The sequence below is a fragment of the Corvus moneduloides genome, chromosome 1, assembly GCF_009650955.1.
Source record: "Corvus moneduloides isolate bCorMon1 chromosome 1, bCorMon1.pri, whole genome shotgun sequence".
Taxonomy (NCBI): Eukaryota; Metazoa; Chordata; class Aves; order Passeriformes; family Corvidae; genus Corvus; species Corvus moneduloides.
The window spans coordinates 25,852,405-25,874,787 of record NC_045476.1 but is presented as its reverse complement, the minus strand read 5'-3'; the positions used below and the strand labels follow the sequence as shown (position 1 = coordinate 25,874,787).

The following is a 22,383-nucleotide window of genomic DNA, read 5'->3' as shown; positions in this document are numbered from 1 at the left end:
GTCACTGACATATTCCTTTACTCTTCATCTGGAATCGGGTGCCTGACAGATTTCTGCTTTATGATCAGAAGAATAGCAATGTACTGCTACTGTTTCATACATGGTAGTTTTCAGCAACAGGGCATTGATTTCAGGTCCTCAACATACAATAGCCAATGCAGTTTTCACTCTGGTTAGCTATAGTTGCCCATGCAGGAGACTGCTGGGATAAATGATCTCTTTCTTGACTCTCCGTCCCTTCACCTCAGGGTGGCCTGATGGAAAATTAAACAGGCTTTCCCACAGTTATTTATTGAGAAAAGGGGGATCCTTTCCACCACAGAGAGGCAATTGTTTCTTCTTGCCTGACTCTCCTCAGAGCTCTGCATTCACATGCACCTTTCCAAATCACCTAGCAACTTGGCAAACCACCAGTGTGCTGCATGTGGCCAACTGCCAGCAGGAGGGAGAATGAAGCAACTCATCTTCACTCCCATCGACCAACAGCCCAGGCTCACCAGTCACAGAGGAGTCCCCCACCGCATCAGACTCAATCAAGATGTCTCTCTGCAATGGCTGTTGACAACAGCTGTTCTCTTTTATTTTCCAGTCTTTTTTCCAAGAAGTGTTTGTATCTCAGCTAAGCTATAAAACTGAAATCCCACGGCTGTGCATTTCCTCCCACACCCTAAACCAAAGCAGAGGCAAGTCCCCACAGTGGAGCTTCCACAGTCACTGCGGTTTGATGGCCTTCAGCTGCTTTGGTGGAGGGCAGTACCAGCACAGGGGCACCCTGGGCACTTATGCACCCTGCATCTAGGTGACTAATCTGAAGCAGCAAAAGGCAGTCCCCACCTGCTCTGACACTACGCACGTCTCTGCACCCCTCAGGTGAGGTACGAGCTCACTGACCACCAGGGTAACCTCCAGGCTGAAACCTTCACTCCACCATACATATCTGGACATGCTCATTCTTGCAACCTTTTGTCAGTCACTTTGACTAGAGTTTTATAGGGCCACAATCCTTGGATTTATCAATATTTCCCACATTAACTTGAAAAGCTGAAAGGACTACAGCCTTGTTACCAGTTTTAATATTTGGCAGCCTGAAGAGGGTTTTCTGCAAAGACACCCCATCTGTTTGCACACAGAAGATTCATCATTGAAGACCATTCAGGAAAGCCACCTCCTTCTTCCACACAACGTGGTTCACATCTGGAGTCCCTTTCATCCTCCTCTGAATCTCAATGAGAGCAAAGTGTGGCAAGCAAACATGCTGCTGCTGGTAGTGCTTGTGGCCACAGCCTCTTGGTCTTGTAAGTGCTTCCTTATTTTCCTACCTTTCCTCACAGGCACCCTTTGCTAATAGGCATCTTTCCGAAACCCTGAATTCCAGCTAATGACATAATTTCTTCTTTTCTCTTTCCTAGATGGATTTGCACAGGAAATTCCCATGCAGAGCCCTATATCCATCACCAAGTTCCAAAAAAGTGCACGGATGACATGTGAAATTCAAACATCGAAGGAAAATGTTGATGGCATCGTCATACACTGGTATAAGCAGAAGGAGGGAGAAGCTCCAGAGAGGCTCCTGTTCTTTTCACAAGGCAAAGTTACCACTGAAAGTGCCTTTCAAGTAAACAGATACATGGTTGAAAGAATTTCTGTCCAGAAGCAGTGTGTTCTTACAATAAAAGATGTCATTCCAGATGATGCTGCTACTTACTACTGTGCCTACTGGGATCCTCACTGTGATAGAAACGCAAAGATCATCAAGGCAAAAAAACCACCTGCAACATCTGAACCACAAGGTTGTAATTGTGCCACTCTACCAGTCTTCTCACTCCATCTCAGTGAGCTGCTGAAAGGCCCAGCCTTTTTCTGCTACTCCAAAAGAGCGGGTAACCCTGCATAAATGTCCTTCTCAAAGTCTGGTTTGTCATTAGCACTCCTGTCTTCAACACACATCTACAATTTTTAAGGTCAAAGGAAGTCTTAACTGCCTCAAGACTCAGCAAATAAATACTGGACACACACCTGCTCCTTTGGTTTACACAGCCATGGCATAGTGGTGGTCTTTAGGGGAGCAAACAGAGAAGCAGTGATCTTCCAGTCCAGCCACTTTTCTCCCACATGAAAGAGTAGGCAGAAAATAAATATGGTGTGCTGAAGGAACTACCTTGGTGGTGGGAATGATATGCTTGCCACTGCCTAGCACTTTTGAGAAAAAGTTTCCCCCGTAATCTTCCCTGCCGTAAACTGTTGGGAAAACTGTAAGCCCTGTCTACCCTAATTTAGTTACTACAAAGTTCCACACAGACCAATTTAAATTAGAGATTTACAGTCTCTTGTCTACCAGAGCTGATGATGTGCTGCTTATAACCATCCTCTTCCTCCATTTCATGTTATGACAAATAGAATTGACATGGTTTAGGAATGGTATTCCCCAATTTAGTGTTCCCACTGAAACACTCCAAACCTTGAGTCGCTCCCTCACTCCCAGTTCCCCTTCCCCTTCCCACCTGCAGTGAGCTAGAGAGGAGAACTGAAGGCACAAAAGGAAAAGATCATGGTTTGACATGAGAACAATTTACTGGAAACAGCAATGAGATAAGAAAAGGAACAGTAACAGCAACAATACTAATGACAGTGTACAAGAAAGAGGCAAATGATTCATACACGAGAACTCGCCAGATGGAGCCATTGCCATGCTACCCAGACCAAAAGAGATTCCCCCTTTTCCCCTGCCCCCAGCAGTGACACAAGGTGGTATAGAATACAGATGGCCCTCCTGACTACTGCAAAAATTAACCCTGTCTTGGCTGAAACCAGGATATCCATTCCTTATTCTGTACCATCTACATCATACTCAGATCTTACACCTTCCAGCTACGTACATATATACACATATCTATATATATACAGAAGCGTGAGTATCATTTCTGTAGTCAGTAGCCGTCCCTCCAAGATGCCTATTGAGTTCATTTAGTCCATGACTGTGGGTTCTATCCATCCTAGGTGTCTTCCAGGGCAGGAAGGCTGGTGTGCTGTTGGGTGGCTGCAAGCTGCATCAGGAGCTCACAACTGGTGTATCTGGAGCAGTCCATAGTTCTTGTCCATGGTTGGTTATGGCATACAGTGGCAGTGTCATTCAGCAACCAATATTATACAATTCAACATTACAGACTGTTCTTACCCAAAAATCAAGTCCCCTTGAGGAACAAATAGCGTTTCCCCATTCCTCTGCATTACCAACCACATGTACCCAGGTCCTTTAGGAAAAACAATGCCATGGATGGCTTTGCCTTTGCTTGAGGCAGGACTAATCCAAACTGTCTTCCCTAACACATATTCCTCATATGTACCATGAGGACTTTATTCCCTTCTCTGGTATGTGGCGGCTTTGATGGGGCAGGGCCAGCTCAATTAGTAGAGCCTCTAGTGTTAACTAACTAGGTGGCTTCTGCTAAACATAGATCCCAATGTTAGAAGGTCCCCCCACCTATTGCTTTTTAACAGTCCATTGTGCCACTCAATATTCCCAGAGGCTGGTGCATGACAGACATTATGATACACTCAGTCAATACTGTGCTCACTGGCCCAGCTGTCTGTGAGGCCATTTTTAAAATGAGTCACGTTGTCTGAATCAATTCTTTCTAGGATGCCATGTTGCCATAGGACGTCCTTTTCAAGGCCCAAGATGGTAGTCTGGGCAGTGGTGTGAGGCACAGGGCATATCTCCAGCCATGCAGTAGTTGCTTCCACCATTGTAAGAATGTAGCACTTGCCTTGGTGGGTTTGCAGGAGTGTGACACGATCAATTTACCAGGCCTTCCCACATTTATATTTCGACCATGGTTCCCCATACCACAGAGGCTTTACCCTCTTGGCCTGCTTGATTGCAGCGCATGTTTCCCAGCTGTGGATAATCTGGAAGATAATGTCCATGATTAAGTACACCTCTTCATCAAGAACACATCTGTATGTTGCATCACTTCCCTGATGACCTGAGGTGTCATGGGCCCACTAAGCCAGAAATAATTCATCCTTGCCGGTCCAGATCCATCTGAGACACTTAAATTTTGGCAGCCTATTCCACCTGTCCATTGTGGACAATTCTTGGGCACTTGTGCATCTAACACAATGTCCTTCTACAACCAGCTTCTCTACCTGGCCAGTGATGTCTTGCCACAGTTCAGCAGCCCAGACGCATTCACCTCCACACTGCCAATTGTTCTTTTTTCATCTCTCCATCCACCCCCACAGAGCATCTGCTACAATCCATGAGTCAGGGTACAGGTAGAGCACTGGCCATTTCTCTCGTTCAGTGATATCTAAACCCAGATGGACAGCTTTCAGCTCTGCAAACAGACTCGATCCACCTTGTCCCTCAATAACTTCTGCGACTCACCATGTAGGACTCCATACAGCAGCCTTCCATTTTCAGTGTATCCCTACAATAAGCAGGAGCCATCAGGAAAGAGAAGGTATCACTTTTCATTTTCTGGTAGCTGATTATAAGGTAGGGCCTCTTCCTCCTCTTCTGTTTAAACTTCCTTTGCTGTGTTGCCCCACACAATAATGTCACCAATGTATTGCAAATATTCTGCAGCCTCACTGTTTTCTAGTACAGTCTGGATCAGTCCATGGCAAATAGTGGGGCTGCGTTTCCACCCCTGGAGGAGTCCATTCCAGGTGTACTGGACACCCCTCCAGGTGAAGGCAAACTGTGGCCTGCACTCTGCTGCTAAAGGAATGGAGAAAAATGTATGAGCAATGTCCATGGTGGCACCCCTTTGCTGCCTTGGACTGCAGTTCATACTGCAGTTCCAGCATGTCCGTCACAGCAGCACCCAGTGGTGGTATGACTTCATTCAGGACATGATAGTCCACTGTCAGTCTCCACTCTTCATTGGACTTATGCACTGGCCATATGGAGCTATTAAAGTGTGAGCGACTCTTACTGACCACTCCCCAGGTCTCCAGTTCCTGAATCATTTTATGGATGGGAGTCAGAGTCCTGGTTGGTGCGGTATTGTTGACAATGCGCTGTTGTAGTGATCAGTACCTGTTGTTCTTTGACCCTCATCAGTCCCACAGCAGAAGGGTCCTCTGAGAGACCAGGCAAGGTATTCAGCTGTCTAATTTCCTCTGTCTCCACAGCAGCTATCCCAAAAGCTCAGCGATACCCTCTTGGGTCCTCAAAATACTCTCTCCTGAGGTAATCTATGCCAAGGACACACAGGGCCTCTGGGCTGATCAGAAAGGGGTGATTTTGCCATTCATTCCCAATCAGGCTCATTACAGCTTCCAGTACTGTCAGCTGTTGGGATCTCCCAGAAATAGATTCTGTCCCTACAGATCTTGATAGCATCAGGGTACATTGCATACCAGTGTCAACCTTAACTTAAAGCTTCATACTCTTGTGCTGGGCCATCAGATCCACACAGTCCAATAGATCTGATTGTCCCTTTCCTCCACCTGGCTAGAGGCCCCTCTAATTCTGGTCATGGTACTCGTTGCTTAGTTCTTGTAATCATGAATTGGAGGTCCCTTCAAGAGGATCAGAAGTAGCATCACCCCTCCTATTTTGTCTGAGGATTTGCCCACTGTAAACTGGAGAGGCATTTATCCTTGAGGAATTTCCTGCAGAGGTTGTCCTGGGTATAGAAGAAAAAAAGAGGGGTGGAGTTTCTAACACTGTTTAATTCCATACCGTTCACATCATGGCAGGAGCTCGGTTTCAGCAGAAAATGCTGAGCCATCGGAAGCTGGAAGCAGTCAATCTTACCTCGGTCATGGGAAAGAATAAACTGTTCCATTAAACACATGGCCATCGGAAACTCAAAAAGGGTAAATGCTCCTACTGCCACAGCTGCTGCTGCTGTTGCTGTTACTTCTGCAGCTGCCGAGAACACCACTGCAAGCTGCAGTGCCCACCAGGACCACCACTGGGACAATCACCGCCCTGAGGAAAGGGAGACCCCTGCACTGGGACCTCTGCTGCAACTGATGGAGCCAGTGTTTTTCAGCAGCATAGCTCCCGTTCAGACTAACTAACTTCCCACATCCTGTGTGGCCCAGTACACGGGAAGAGGGGCCAGGTCCCACTTTCTTCTTTGTCTCAGGTTGTGCAGGGCCTTGATTGGTGAGCAACCTTCGGTATGTAAATCACCTGTGTTTTGTGTACTTTAATAGTGTTACTGCTCATTTTTCTTATTTCATTCCATGTTTTTTCTCAAGTAAATGGTCCTTAACTCAGAATCTCTGCTTTTAGTCTCTCTCTCACTCGGAGGTGGTTGGGGGAGAAAAGAGAAGTTTAAATAGGGTTTACTTTTCCAGCTGTTTTTTAAACCAACACACTCATGTACTTGTGCTGCTAGGGCAGAGGTGCTTCCTCATGTCCTCTCTGTGGTCACACAGGTAAAACCACCTCGAGGTTACCTTGTGGTATGTAACCCTCTCTCCAGCAGGAGGGTGCATGCTCCCAATAGCAGAGACTGTGGTCCATACTGGCGGGACATAAGGCATTTCCTCTCTAACATGCTTGAATCTTCCAAGCCTGTCCACAGTCTTGGGCAGTGTTTCCACAGCCAAGGCACAGGTTGGTAGGGAGGAAAATAGATGAACATATAGTCAGAGTCAGGTAATCACCTGAAGCAATGTTTCTTCTCCTTCTTTCATTGACATCAATGAAAAGGATGCCAAAGGCTTGGTGTACAATGATGGTGAGCTCAATACAAACTTCTGCCACATGGATTGGGTACACTGGACAGGGGACTGCTTGTTATTTGAATCCCTACAGATTACCTTCAGCACAGCTAATTCGCTCAGGTACTGGATACCTTTCTCCATGGCATCCCATCTACTTGGGTACCCTATTAGATCATCCTTGAGACAATGAAAGAATTCTTTCCTTCACGCTTGACAGAAGTCACCTCCAGAAGCTGAAAGTGTCCTCTTCCCAATCCCCTTGTCAATGCCTAGATCCCGGGACAGGGATCCCAATTGCCTGGCTTCACTACCATCTACTTTCATACTGTGGGCCACAATTTCCCAGCATCAGAGCAGGCAGGTCACAAGGGGCTCTTCAGACTGGCAGCTGAAATCTTTTTGCACATCTCACAGCTCACCTGGGGTAGGGATTAGGTGTTTATCTCTGGCCTTGCCTCTTCCTCCTGTTGTAAGAGCCCTATTCTTATTCATCCCTCACTAAACAAACTGATTTTGTCTTGAATTTCTTCTTCTGTATGGGGGCAACTTCTACCAGCATGGGTTGTTCCTCTCATTCAGCTGCAGTTTGAGTGGCCACAGTGCCTCTTGGTCTGTTCTCTTCCTCCTGAGGGTGCTGTGTAGTATTGAATTGTATCCAGTAAAGAGTAGGCAGGGCACATTGCAGTAAGTTACACCTCTGCCAGGGTCGTGTAGATGTTCAGGGTGAAATTCCAAAATATTGGAGCAGAATAATCCTCCAAAAGCTAGCCCATTTTCTCCTACATTCCATGGCGCTCACAACTCTCCACCCTCGAGTTAGATCTCTGAATAACCTCCCTATATATCTCTGTCCTGACTCTAAACGTGGTGTGGACCACTCTGAGGAGACCTAGCAGACTTAGCAACAAGAACATGCTTTCCTTAACATCCAAGGGAAATTCAAAATTTTCGAAAGCTGTTGTAATAGGCCTGAAGCAGGAAAAAGGGGTGAAAATCTTGGGAAGACCATCCTCTCCTTTTTCTTCCACAAACTGTGTATGATTATTGTTTTAGGTTACAATGTAAAATGTAACCAAAAGTAGTATTCTATCACCATCTGTTAAAACCAGGTGGGACAGTGTTCTTTATTTCTTCCATGACACAGCCCTGATAACTCCCGCTGGGTGCTATCTCTGCTAATGGGCCATCAAGGACCCACTGCATGACTCATAGAATTACATCATCCCGCTCTGAGATGCTCTGCCCAGGGGGAGGAGCCAAGCATTCCCCCCTTTGGAATACCACAAGCAGCCTTGCCTACTGGATTCCCAGAGGACAAGAGCTACCACTGGACCTTCAGGTGAAGACCAGACCCTTCTACAGATCACTGCTTCAACACAACCACTTAATCTGGACTGCTACCACCACCCTGACTAACAGAGTACCAGGTTGTATCCTGATTGTGTCAGTGCTCTTGCTATTGCATTGATTTCAATTTTCCTATTAAATTATGATTCTGACTTGTGAACCCCCACTGGTTTGTTTTCAAGCTAGTACAATTATTAATAGACTCCCAAAGGTTCCACCCAAGGTAAGGGTAGGAGAGCAACACTGAGTACAAATCCTTCATCGCCCTTGACGTTGTCATGCCATTAGCTGATATCTGCCAGTACATCAACAAAGCAACCCTGATCCTTCTCCCTGCTCTGAAAAAGAGCACTGCAAGGAGCACATACAGGAATATATACAGGGTTAGGTACCACAGCCACATGAACAGATCAAGCAAAATGGTAACCAGTGACTTCATATTTAATATAAGAATCTCCTGGATCAAATTTGTTTTCAACCGACTGCGGACAGACCTGTTGTTTTCTCAACATTTCATACTCCATTTGGACACCAAATAAGGCTGTCATGGTTTAGGAATGGTACTCCCCATTGTAGCACTCCCACTGAAATTCTTCAAAAGCAATGCTTGCTTGCTCCCCCTCCTCCCTTGTGGAGGGCTGGAGAGGAGAATTGAAAGCACAAAAGGCAAAAATCACGGGTTGAGATATGAACAACTTACTGGAAACAACAATGAGATAAGAAAGCAAACAGTAACAGCAACAATGCTAATAATGAAGTGTGCAACATACAACACAATTCCCACGTGATTGTTTGGAACTGGCATTAGCTGACTGCTACCTCTGGCCCAGAACCAGCATTATCCAACTGTTCACTCCACCACATGTATTTGACCAGAAGGAACCCCTTCTCATCTGGAAGACACTCCCTTCCCCCACACCCAGCAATAAGGTGAGGTGGTGTAGAATAACTTGCGTGTCCTAGCCATGCACTCTCCTGTCTACTGCAAAAATTAATCCTGTCTGGCCAGAACCCAGACAGGTGGTTTCATTCACTGCATGTGTAAGGGCATGGCAGGAAAAGCACCAGTCAGCATCATTCTGTCTATATCACTCCTGCCCTTGATTTGTCGTTGTGATTAGGATGTTTCTGTCCAGAAGACTACGAAGTAGACCACTGGGTTTTTTTACACCTACTTCAGCAGAAAGACCTTCACCCTCTCGTTCCTCCCTCTAGCTGCAAATAGTAATTTCTCAACATAATTTTGCAGTCAGTATGCTACAAGAGATCCCAGAAGTACTCTAACTCAATTTATTTTAAATGCCAAACTAAGCATGCAGGCTGTTTGATTGACAGTAGTGGTGACTCCTCTGATGTTATCTTGGGCTGTTTTATAAGAAAAATCTGCGCAAGGAAAAGCCTCCTTCTCCCACCAGCTAGTATATAAAAAGCTGCCAGTGAGCTGCTGTAGCAAAGCCTGGAGCAATTCCAAGAGATGGGCAGGCAATAACCATGTACTTGGGGCAAGAAAAAGCAACCTGCAGCATACAGACACCTTCACAATACTTTTGGTGCTGGCTCTCCCTCCTTTCCCTCTTCTGTGTTCAGACAGTGAGAAATGAACTTCATGCTAGTAGTACTTGATGTCATGTAATTGCAGATGTACACCATTGGTAAAGAGCAAGATTTTCACCTGAAGATATGTGTTTTTTTTAATTCAGAACTCTGTGTTCTTATTTGTTGTCTAAAATTGAAGAAAAACCATCATCAAATTCTAAGACATTAAGTGGAGGGGCTATCTTGTACCACTTCAGGAAACAGATTTTCTCTGAAGGACATTAGCTATTGGCTGAACATCAAGATGCACATCTGAAATTCCTGACAACTTCCCAGCAGCCAAGGACCACGTCTTCATGCAAACTCCCAGGGATGACTGAGAAAAATTTGGATTTTCTTCATCAGTGTTATATCAAGAGAGCATGCCAGCTTATTGTAAAGTCAAAACATAGTGTGAAACACCTGGATTAAATACTTTGGCATGGGAACAAAGCTCATTGTCTCTGGTAAGTACCATTATCACTGAAATGATTTTCACAGAATCATTCAGGTTCTCAGATAATCAAGAATGAAAGACTGTGAGGAAAATTAATTTCTCCCTGATAAATCATGTTTTGTTTGTGAACTGTGCATGGTGCTCCAGTTGGGTAGGTAGATCATCAATAAATATATTAACCTCGTGAATAGAGATTGCCTCTGGAAAAAATGCTGAATACTTATAAAGGAATGGAAAAATGAGGAGGGGTAAAAAATTTAAATACTGGGATGGTTTCATCCTATTCTAGGAAATAAAAGTGAACTTCTTGAAAGTTAACTCCCAGAACAGCATGTGAAGAATGAAAAAATTTCCTAATGGCAGAAGTGGTCTGGTCTAAATTGATTGGGAAGAAAAATTCCCTCAGTGTAATAAATTTCTAGTTCCTGGCACTACTGAAAGAAACTGGTTTACATTTGCATTTGTATTATTTTTAATTTTGGTGAAGCTATGAAATCAATAGGATGAATGCTGTTTTCAGTATAAAGCATATATCAATGCCTACACTATGTTACTCAGAAACTACAAGACATTATCAAGGTGGCTATAATTACGTAAAATTACAAACTGCTGAGGAGAGTTACAGAGAAATTTAAAATGTTTTCTATCCATTCCTCTGACCAAAAATTTTCAGAACTTTTTACTCACTACAAAAATTAAAGTGTTTCTAGAAGTCATTCTAGAAATGACACTCTAGTCAATGTTGAAAATTCAGTTATAGCACTCAGTCAGATTTATCACCAGCCTCTAAATCAGAGAGACTTTTTCTGTAGCCTATGCAAGAAAAGTGCAGTGCAGAAGATATTGCTAAGCATTATCAGACTGTGGGATCCTGATGTGAAAATATTTGGAAGTGGAACTGAACTTATAGTTTCAAGTAAGTACAAAATGTAAAACTTGACTACTTCTGAAATGCTTTTCAATATAGCTAGATATTGGCTGGCATGAAATGCTCTGCTATTTTAATTCTCTCTAATTCTAACTGTTCTGAATGTTTTGCAGGATTTCCCCCTTAAACAGCATTTCCATTTGCAGAACACAGTGTAATTGTTCTGTATTTATGCATGAAATGGGGAAAACACAACAGCTATTGAAGCACAGACCTATAACTTATCCCATTATGATTTTCTATGTAAAAATGAATTTAAATATGGCAAAGAAAGTATTTGGAGAACAGAAAGATGTTTTTTGTCTCTAAATATGCACATTTGACCTTTGTGATATTCCGAATTCATTCTGAAAGTAGTATGTCCAACCTCTGTGTTACACATATTCTTTGAAAAGCAAAGAATCTTCTGGAGAAGGCTTTTGGGTCACCTAATTGCTCCCTTCCAGTACCTGAAGGGAGCCTGCAAGAAAGATGGAGAGAGACTTTTTTACAAGAGCATGTAGCCACAGGACAAGGGGGAATGGCTTCACACTGAGAGTGGGATTAGATTAGATTTTAGGAAGGAATTCTTTACTGTGAAGGTGGTGAGGCTGTATCTGACTATACCAAATGAAAGAGTTATTTGAGATACGCCCAGAACAGTAAGTTGCACCTTTTAAGATAGGCGTAGTTGAAAGGCTGTTCTCTCTTCCTAGCTTTTGCAGAAACTGCTTATTACCAGTTATTACTACTATTCAAAATATTTTGCTTCAAGTAAACCCTAGGTGCTGTGATACTTGCCTATAATTTGGCTCCACTAAGCATCTGAGATGGAAATAGTTTGCCTAATTTTGACCAGCTGAACATGGTGTATCTTGTTAGTGGGAGTTTTGATTCCGATTGATGCAGTTTTGCTTCATGTTAGTGCTAACGAAAATATTGGTCAATAGTCTCATGCTCTCAGATCTCTGCATAATGTTCACCAGTTCTAGGTCTGATCTTATGTGGGTGTATAAGAAGCAAATTACCTCACCAGCATCTGATCAAATAGATCTTATGGTGATGCTGCCTGTTTCCAGAAAGCAGAGATGGAGTGAAAGTGCTCCATCTGCACCGTCCACCTAAACTTTCAGAAGACACCAATTAGTTGAGAGGAATCCTGTCCATTTAACAACATATATGCCCTCCAAAAATTCCACATTTTTTCCATTCTTTTTTTATTTTAGGTGACTGCTCCTTTTTTTACTATCCTAGGGTCTAAAAATTGATTATATGGCAAACCTGATTTTCCATAAAGAGTACTATTTACCCATGCAAACACAACTGAGCTGCACTGATATTGTAAAGGCTTTATTCACTGTGATTGGTTATTACAACAAGGTGTTTGGCTCAGGTACAAAACTCATTGTCTCAGGTAAGTGGTATGTTGTAAGTTGTATGTATATTGTTCATACAATAAGCTATAGGAGCTTGGAGTGGTCCTATAGATGAGTTTTATACTGTCTCAGAGGGCACTCAGCCCACTTAGAGCCTCAGTCAACACCATTCCTTGTGCAGGATTTTCCTACCCCGCTCACCATTCCTACGTTGAGCCTTGTGGTATTTGTAATGCAGTGGTTTAGGATCACAAACATGTCTAAAAAGGAACTATTGTGAGCCACTTTTGATCATAGTTCTCCTAGAAATCTGGTGGAAAACGGTCTGTAATAGTTTTCAGAGACCTCACTCTTTCCTCCAGCTGTACTGAAGGAATTAGCAGGGAATCAAGCAGCTGAGAATTAAGCATAAAAAAAGAACACCTCTTTCTAATACAGATACAAAGAGCAGTATGCAATGGTCATTGCAAAAAATCTTTTTTAATTAGGCTAGTAAAAGTGAAATAACTTGTTCATAATTATTTTGTCACATACACAATACTTTGGCAATAGAAATAAATTAGTACCTCCAAATGTTCTTCTCATCGCTTTATAACTGCTTATCAAATTAATTAATTATTCCATATTAATTATGGTGAATTACTGCTTCATAATTGCTTAATGAAGAAGTCATCCTTTTTTTGCCTTTCTTGCAGAGACATTTATTTTAATAGGAAGTGGAAGACAAAAGTATTTTTTCCCACTACATGTGCCTTTTAAATGCCATAATCCTGAGTGAACAACTATACAAATACAAGGCAGAGGAGCTATTGCTACCAAGTGTTTTAAGCCTGGTTAATACATAAACCTATATTAACATATCAAGCCAAGATTGGTTTTAATGATTTATGCCAGAAGGACTAAGTAATTCGTGCCTATAATTCAATGGAAATATCTGTGGCATGATAAGCTTGTTGTTTCTAGTGAAAACCCTTACCTACCTAATCAGGTAGTTTCCTATCTGCAGTTTAAAATAAATTCTTTCCAAGCATCACTCTAATTCTGTAGGATTTTTTCTTTATGAGGCCAAGGCTTTTGACTCATTAATAGAGTAAAAGGGTTGCAGTTACTTCACATTTAAGAACTTGAAGATCACTAAGAAATGGAGAAAACCAGGACTTAGGACAAGGGGTTTTGTGAGTAGCAGGATTAACTGAGATTGAATCCAAATATTCTACATTCACGTAGCCAAATCAAGAGAATCTTATTGTTCGTATTATAGTTGTTAAACCTGGTACTTTTCCAGCCAAAATCATAGAATTGTAGAAATGGCTTGGGTTGAAAGAGACCTTAAAGATCATCTAGTTCCAACCCCAGTGCTGTGGCCAGGGACACTTTCCACTAGATGAGGTTACTCAGAGCCACATCCAACCTGGCCTTAAACATTTCCAGGGATGGGGCATCCACAACTTTTCTGTACTCTTTATTCCAGTGCCTCACCACCTTCACAGTAAAGAATTTCTTCCTAAAATCTAATCTAACCCCGCTCTCAGTGTGAAGCCATTCCCCCTTGTCGTGTGATTACATGCTCTTGTAAAAAACTCTCTCTCCATCTTTCTTGCAGGCTCCATTCAGGTACTGGAAGGGAGCAATTAGGTGACCCAAAAGCCTTCTCTTCTCCAGGCTGAACAACCCCAGTTCTTGCAGCCTTTCCCCATAGGAGAGGTGCTCCATCCCTCTGATCAACTTGTTGGCCTCCTCTGGACTTGCTCCAACAGGTCAATGTCCTTCCTGTGCTGGGGACCCCAGAGCTGGATGCAGCACTCCAGGTGGGGTCTCACCAGAGCAGAGCAGAGTGGCAGAATCCCCTCCCTCACCCTGCTGGCCACGCTGCTTTGGATACAGCCCAGGATACATTTGGCTTTGTGGGCTGTGAGTGCACAGTGCTGGGTCATGTCCAGCCTCTCATCCACCAGCACCCCCAGGTCCTTCTCAGCAGGGCTGCTCTCGATCTGTTCATCCCTCAGCCTGTGTTGATCCCAGGGGTTGCACCTTGTACCTGGTCTTGTTAAACTTCATGAAATTCCCATGGACCCACTTCTTGAGCTTGCCCAGGTCCCTTTGTATATCATCCCATCCTTCAGATAGAAGCTTCAGTAAAGGAATGTACCAGTGTGGGAGGGTATTTGGTATTTGGTTCTGGTGCAAAACTCATCATCTCCAGTAAGTGTTTTCATAGTCATGTTTTTAAAAGTTTTGTAATGGGAAAGCTTCAGAAAGAAGGCTGACAGCTCTTTAAGGTATCTGGAAAGGCTCACCATAGGTCAGGACTATACTATATTGTTACCAGTTATACTCCCTGAAGTCGCTGTCAAGAAGGACAAGAATGCTATTTATGAGCTGAGTGTGCTGAGTGCCCTCAGCTCCCACTGGCTTGAAGTGGAACAGAGGAGCTTTGAATGTCAGTACAAAATTACTCCATTTTGTGGGATCATCCAAGTAGTGTGAATAAAAATTTCAGTTTAAGAACACAGTGACCTTATTTATAAATCTTATTTATAGATACCTATTTATAGATACTTATAGATACTTATAAAGAAACTGTAGAGGAGTTTCATTAAGAAAACTTTTGACAGCTGATCTATATAAACATATATTTTGAGCTTAATTTTTTAATAGCTCATTGGTTATGAACCTAACTCCAGTATTTTGTTTGAACAATGTTTTGCAGCCTTACTGCATTGTTACATGAGAGAAAAATAGCTTAAGAAATATCTGCTTATACCTATATATTATGTGAAAAAGTAAGACCTATATACCTCTTAAAACCTGCCTTAGAAAACTGTTTAACAAGGTAAACCACAAAATTTTTCAATGTTTAACTAAACCAAAACTGACGGAGGAGTGCAAGTTCATTACTTTAAAATTCTTCAGAAAGAATCAGATAATTTGCCCAGAAAAGCCAGTGTAAACTGTCTTGCTGACTTCAATGACTTTGCAGATCAACCTGAAAATACATCAAACCCTACAGCCAATTCTACAAGTTTTCATCCCTTTTTTTCAGAAACATGCATACAAATATTTTTTTCTCACATACAAACACACACACACATATATATATGCAAAACTTGTTTCCATTCTCCACTGTCATCCATTTACCCATATATGTACATGAGACTCTTAAATGCATGCACACAGCTGCAATTACTCAAGCAATGTGTTTCCTCAGCATTGTGGTATGATTTAGATGTTTCATGTAAGCTATGCACCTAGGGTGTTTTTACAGTAAATGGAATGACATCGGCAATTCCAGAGGTGGAAATTATTCCATCATAACAGAAGTCTCTGAAATGAACAGTATGAACTAGCAGCTGGAAGAAACTCTCTTGCGTCTCTATTTAGACTTGATAGCCTAAGAGAATAATGTAAAACTAAGATATTACATGTACTGAAATTAGTCAGAACAACTTACTAAGCTTCGAAAATCTAAAAGAAACCTCTAAAATAGTCATGAAGCTTTGCAGAGTGCAATGTCACTGGGGCAAGAGCTACTTCATGGTCTTCTGAACATATATGACTCTGGAACAAATAAATAATTTTAGAAATTACTTTAATCTTCCATCCTTGGGAGGACTGATGCAAATTAACTCCTAAATTAATGCTAGAGAATGATAAAGTTGTCAGCAACTTTATTTCTGGTACAACAGAGCTTGGTCCACACTGTCATTTTAATGACATCTCTAAAATGAAAGAAATTCTTAATATCAGGAAGGTAGACACCCTTTTGAAGGTAGACGGGTCATCTTTCTTTTTAAACACCAAATTTGAAATACTTCAAAGAATCATTAAGTTGTTTTAGGGAGAATGCAATGTAGAAGATTTCTCTAGAACAGCCAGATCATTTAAAGAAAGGTGGAAGCTTTTTGGCAAAAAATGCATGTTTACAGTAACGTATTTTCTCCCAGTGCATTAAAATTGCACCACTCAGTCACACCACAGCTTAAACCCCATGCATCTACTTGCACCAATTCAATGGCAGAGATTTACATAGGAATTCAAGGAAAGAAGTGGGATAAGGCAACACCTTATCCCAGCACCTCTGCTGCCTTAAAAAAATAGTATTAAGCTGTACTTTCTATGTAACAAAAGTCAATTTTGAAAACTGTATCCAGCCTCTACTTGCAGCTAAGCATAGACAAAAATGATTGCCTGTGAGCACTGCCTATGCACTCACTGCAGAAGCTCATGTTTACCTAAATCAGACCCCTAAATTTACTCTCCACTTAAATAATATCAAAATGTCATCTCAGTGTGGACAAAATCTGGATGATTTTGTCTCCTCCTAATCCAGAGAGGATCCAGGCTTAATCCAGAGAGGCAAATGAAATGGAGAATACATAAAATTAGCTTGTGGAAACAGCTCACTTTTAATTTAAAATATATTCATGTATGTTCATACTGAGCATGTTTACCAAAGCACAACATCGATGATAACTCTGGCTAGATATGCTGTTTAGATCTGAAAATGTTATCCAGCTATAACATGTTCTTCTGCTTTAGTTTAGTTTTGGTTTTTCATTTTCAGATGTCTTAATTAATCATTTAAAAAGACCTAGTACGGCAGAATGGCATTGCCAACCTTTGGTGTCCAGGGCATTTTGTGATTCCATTTTCCTGTCTTGATAAAAATCTTCACCTGGCAAATACATGGAATGTCTTAAAACCAGAGCAATTATAAATCATTGTTGTCTTCCCTTCCCTCACCCCCTAAAAAATATCACAAAATTAATATTGGCTTTTAAAAAATTAATAGATATAGCAGATGTTCATTATATAGCAGTGGGGACTTATACTGGGGACATAAGACTGCTAGGATTTTAAAGGTAGGTGGTCTATGTTTAATATTCTGCGGACAAAATTTTAATGTACTTGTTTTTGCATAAATATTGTAAAGCAATATTAAATTCCTCTTATTGAATAAATGAGCTTATTCAGGAAATATTGCTATTATTTAATAGTTGTCAGAGACTTGAACAGGCAGATACACTTTCTGACAGCAGTACTGCTTGGAAGGTTGTAGGATATAGGCTCTTGTGTAGGCACCTGAAGATTTCTAACTCAGTTTCAAGTGAGATTAGCAGTTATTTATATATCCAACAGTATTTCAGTTTCTTAATGTTTCTCAAAAGAACATTTACATTTGTTATGAGCATATTAACATTTGTTAATAAGGCATTTATTTTGTTGCTCTTCAGAATTTGTATTTTTGGCTGTGTATTTATTTGCTGTACACTATTGATCTTCAAAATCTCTGTTTTTCTAATTTTCTTCCTCCAATAATCCATCTAGAAAAAGGAAGTTCTCCACCAGCAAACTCTGAAATCCTGCAGAAAAAACATGAAAATCAGATAATATATGTTTGCCTTATTGAGAAATTCTACCCAGAAGTTATCAGGGTGACATGGACTGATGACGAAAAGGAGGTAACAGACAATGTAGTAAAAGGTGATACTTGGCAGTCCACGAAAGAGGATGAATACTCAATTGCCAGTTGGTTAACTGTACCAGCAGAGAACAAAGACAAGAAATACTACTGCAAATATGAGCATGAAGAGGAAAAGGCTTCACTGCCAACACAAGGTATATTCTACATGTTAAAAATGCAATTTGATGTACTATTATAAACATCATTTTTCTTTACAATAAAATTAGAGTAATACTTTCTATTACTGTTTCTGAAGACATCTGTGCTCCTAGGCACAATAGCTAAAATACACAACTGGAGAAACCACCAAAAGTTTTCCCAGGAAAAGTAACCTAGCCTGTGTTATGGTCCTCAAATAAGCATCCCATTGTAACAGAAAAATAATAGTTATTTTAAAGTAGTGAACCTCATCAGGTGTAAACTAGCACAGCTCCAAAAGATCTGCACTGAAACATGTCTGTTACTTTCCATCTTACAGAAGCTTCCGAAAACAGTATTACATCCCATAGTGTACGAGTGTAAGTCCCTCTGACACCCCCTGACATTAGTCACAGCTATAAAAAACTAAGCAGTTAAAAATGAGGTTACTGAGGGTGTAGAACAAAGTTTAAAAATATTACTTGCCCACAATCCAGAAATAGTAACTTAATAGCCATGTATAAAAATAAGATTTTGTTTTTAATTGTGGATTGATTATGCAAAGCCAAATCTGAAAGACAACGCAATTTTAAAGAAGGAGTAACTTACACTCAATGCAAATTGTTTAAATCATCTATAAGAAAAGTGGTCCAAATTGGTTTAGATTAATCTTCTCTCCATACCTACCTTTGCTTATCTTACTATAAATTAACCTAACCCAAATGAGTGAGAGCATGGCCATAAACAACAATTACATTTTAACCTTCAAAATATATTCTGACAAAAAACCACTTCAAGCTTATTCAGATGGAGCATGTATGTAGAGATGAAATATAAATGTCTTTAATGTTTATATCAATGCACACAAAGAACATAAACAAGAACAAAATCAAATTTGCTACTTCAGGAACAAAACCAATGTATTTTAGAGAAAAAACAGCACCAGGATTCCCAATAGGGAAATTTAAGATCATACAGTCCTCTGTATGATCAACAACCACTGTTGAACTGTTGAACAACCACTAACATATTAACTGAAGTCTCTTCCAACGTAAATTGTTCTGCATTTCTAATAACAGTAGGCAAATAGACTTCAGCTGCTTCACTGACAAGGTCAGATGGTCAAACTGACTCCCATTACAAATAAAAGAGACTTCGCCAAGGAACAGCCTAATGGACACATTCCTGAAAGGGCAAAGAAACATCTCCCACTTAGGGCAACAAATTCCCAGCCACTTCTTTGAGCACATCTCCTCTTCCAATTCTCTCTGCAAATGAATCCTACTTGTGAATATCTGCTTTGCAGACTGATCTTAAGGCTCGTTTTTTGTTATTTAATACTAACTTTCAATGTCCCCAGCCTTGTTCCTGTACAGCCTCTTTTTTCCCCTATTCCTCAATTCATGTTTGTTAAAACTAAAGAAAAGCCTAATTGAGGTATTTAAACTCTCTTTCCAGTAGATTCTGTGAAGACTGCTCCTCAGGAAGAGGACTGCGGAACAGTTTTTAATAGAGGTAATTTAATGTGTCAAAATGTGGGAAAGTGATGCAATAGTTAGATATTGCTACATATGTTCTGAACATTATGAAAATTATCTTTCTTAGTAGTATACAGGAAATTTTTCAAGTCTGAGGTCTGCAACTCAAAAACACTTCAGTGCTACTCTTAACTAACTTCTTATAAGGTGCTCTCCTACTTTTACCAGGTAGCTTTATTAAGATGCTACAGATGCTGTTTAGGCTACTAGATTACTAGCCTGCATTAAGCACCACTTTTTAAACCCTTGGAGTACTAAACGCTAAACACTTCAGCTGATGCTACATCAGCCTACCAATTACCCAGAACTTTGCACAAAGACATTTTTTTGGCTTGAACGGGATTTAGGAAGAATCATGAGAACTTATGTTCAAAAAAGCAACAAGAAGGATTCAAACAAACATCGTAGTAAGTGCTGGAAGCACTACCATTATGCTCTTGCCTTTACAAGGAATAATAACCCAGTGGCACTGAGAGTCAGTTTAGTGCTGAGAAACCCACTAGGTCTAGAACTCATTAGCAGTGCAAACCCATTTAAAGAACAGTCAGATATCGTACATATTTATGCTGTGCATTGGTGTCAATGTAATTGCAGCAGTAAACTGACTAAATTGTTTCATTTCTATCCAGTTTTTAGGAGGCTATACAATATTGACATTAAACAAGACTTTTCGGTCTTATATTTGTTACAGATCAGTTAATGCACAGGACAGCATATTTAGTATATATCATCCTTCTTCTGAAGAGCTCCATGTACTATCTTCTCATACTCTTCTTCATCTACAGAATGTGGGCTTCAACCAAGTACCAAGGAAAGAAAGCATAAATGCTGGTTTAAGAAAGGGCTACAAATTGATCTTCAATTTACTTTGCCATATGCTTACCCATATAGACTCCCCTACTCTCAGTGTTAGAGGTAACAGGAAAAAAAAATCCCAAAATAATTTTCTGGCATTAGCGAATAAAGGCTCATTTTGCTTTACTGCTAGTGTTTTTATATCAGTCTGGTTTTCCTAATTTTTTTCTGAAGATTGAATAAAGATAGGCAATAGGAATAATGCATTTTAATCCAAGTCTGTGTTGCAAAATGAAGAAGGTAGCCATGTCAAAAGTAGCTATGCATCCAGAAGCTTAGGGGTATAACAGGGCTTTTGACATATAAAGCATGGATGTGTTTTGTCATTGCATTTAAGGCTTAATTAGGAGCATTCCTGTGCAGTAAATTCACAGGTATTGGTTCATTTTACTCTCAGTGATTTGTTGCAACTCTCATGTACCCAACAAATCAGGAATTAATTATTCTGAAGTGGTGTGCTTTAAGAGACAATTAAACAAAACTTTAAAAAGTGAACAAAAGAATTTTGAATAAAGAAGTCAGATGAGAATAAAAGCAATGCTAAGGTGCACATGTGAAGAAATTGAAGAAATCCACCGGCACTGTGACACAGTCTGAAAATCTGCACATTGTAATTTTAAAAAAAGAAAACAACCACAATGATCATGAACATCACCTCGTCTAAAGACACCTTTTAAAACTGAGCAAAACCTCAAAAGTGACCCTCTGAAAGAGTATTTTTACAAAGGAAGAAAAATTCTCAGAGACTTTGAACTCTTAATCTCCAAGTTCCACAAATCATTTCCTTTCAAATTTATGTGGAAAAATAGGAAGTAGACATATTGGGATAAATCGCTTGCTTGGTTTTGGGCAACACTGCTCTAGGTTTTGGAGATATGTCCCTGCAGCATTTACACTCACTGTGTCTGTAATGATGATGGCAATAAAAGCTTTCCTCCAGCTGTCTTTATGAGGCCTGTGTTTGTTCTCCAGCATATCCACAGCCTGTACAAAGGCGTCTAGAAAACCTGATTAACTTCTCTGTTCATATAAATTTCTCAGGAAATCAAAGGTCCTTAAAACATCACTTTTCTGCTTTTCAGTGTGTTAAATAGGAACACTTTTACACAGAACAATAAATGCTAGTTTGTTACATCTTTTGTGTTATAAAACAGAAAGCTAAGCTTTGTAAAACAGAGATAAGCCAAGCCGAGGGGAAATGTTACAACTGGACTGCCTCCTAGGGCTCATCGCCATTGTAAGGGAAGGAAAACATATGAAGTTGAGTTCTAACAACCACAGCTGTTTTACTAATAGCATACCTTACAAACTACATTAGAATCTGCATATTGAAGCAACTAATTACTGCCTTCAATGTCATGTTACTCTTCAATGTGAAGAAAGATGTGATTTCTAGTCTTCAGTAAAACTCTGTTTGAGAAATACCTGGGATCCCATGCTATTATTTGTTAAGATTTGGTTCCAATTAAGGTGAGCTAAAACAGCTACAAAGGTATTTTTGGGATGCAGTAACTGTAGATTTCAGTAGCATCATGGATTTTACCTGGATATTGCATGGATCTCCCCTACATTTATCTCTGCTAGACAAATGCTTGACTGTGTAAAGGGACCAAGATCTCTCAATATATGATACCCAAATCTACTTTTTGTGTCTTCTACACAAAACTGAAAGATGTTGTCCATGCAGTTCAGAAAAACAGAGAAAAAAAAACCACAGCAAACTCCTTGCCTACATGCAACCCTAAACCGTCACCTCTCAGTTTCAGGGGTTTTTCAAATGCTTAGTTGCCAGTTTTACACCTTGCAACAGCTCACATGTCCCTGAAGTTTATATATAAACATATACTGTTCCTACTAAGATTTTAATTCTTATTTATTTAGCTCAAATAAGAGGAAAAGTGGATTTTTAAGGCTTCTAAGTGCTGGGGCATTTGTTTGCAGGAAGGTTAGGTTATTTAGTGGAAAAACCCTATAAACTGAACCAGTCAAAACTGGTTCAGAGGAGGTGGGCTGCGATGAGAATGGGTGATTAG

The 22,383-nt window shown here is 40.6% G+C and overlaps 1 protein-coding gene across 1 annotated transcript; it reads left to right on the top strand.

Moving 5' to 3' along the window:
• Nucleotides 1–873: 873 nt before the first annotated feature.
• Nucleotides 874–21,295, top strand: LOC116441160 (immunoglobulin kappa light chain). The gene is made up of 6 exons (XM_032102789.1): nt 874–1,295; nt 1,410–1,724; nt 12,349–12,393; nt 17,684–17,974; nt 19,419–19,472; nt 20,187–21,295. Exons 1-6 carry the CDS (start codon nt 1,253–1,255, stop codon nt 20,318–20,320), a joined length of 882 nt encoding a protein of 293 aa, XP_031958680.1. The 5' UTR covers nt 874–1,252; the 3' UTR covers nt 20,321–21,295.
• The last annotated feature ends 1,088 nt before the right edge of the window (nt 21,296–22,383 follow it).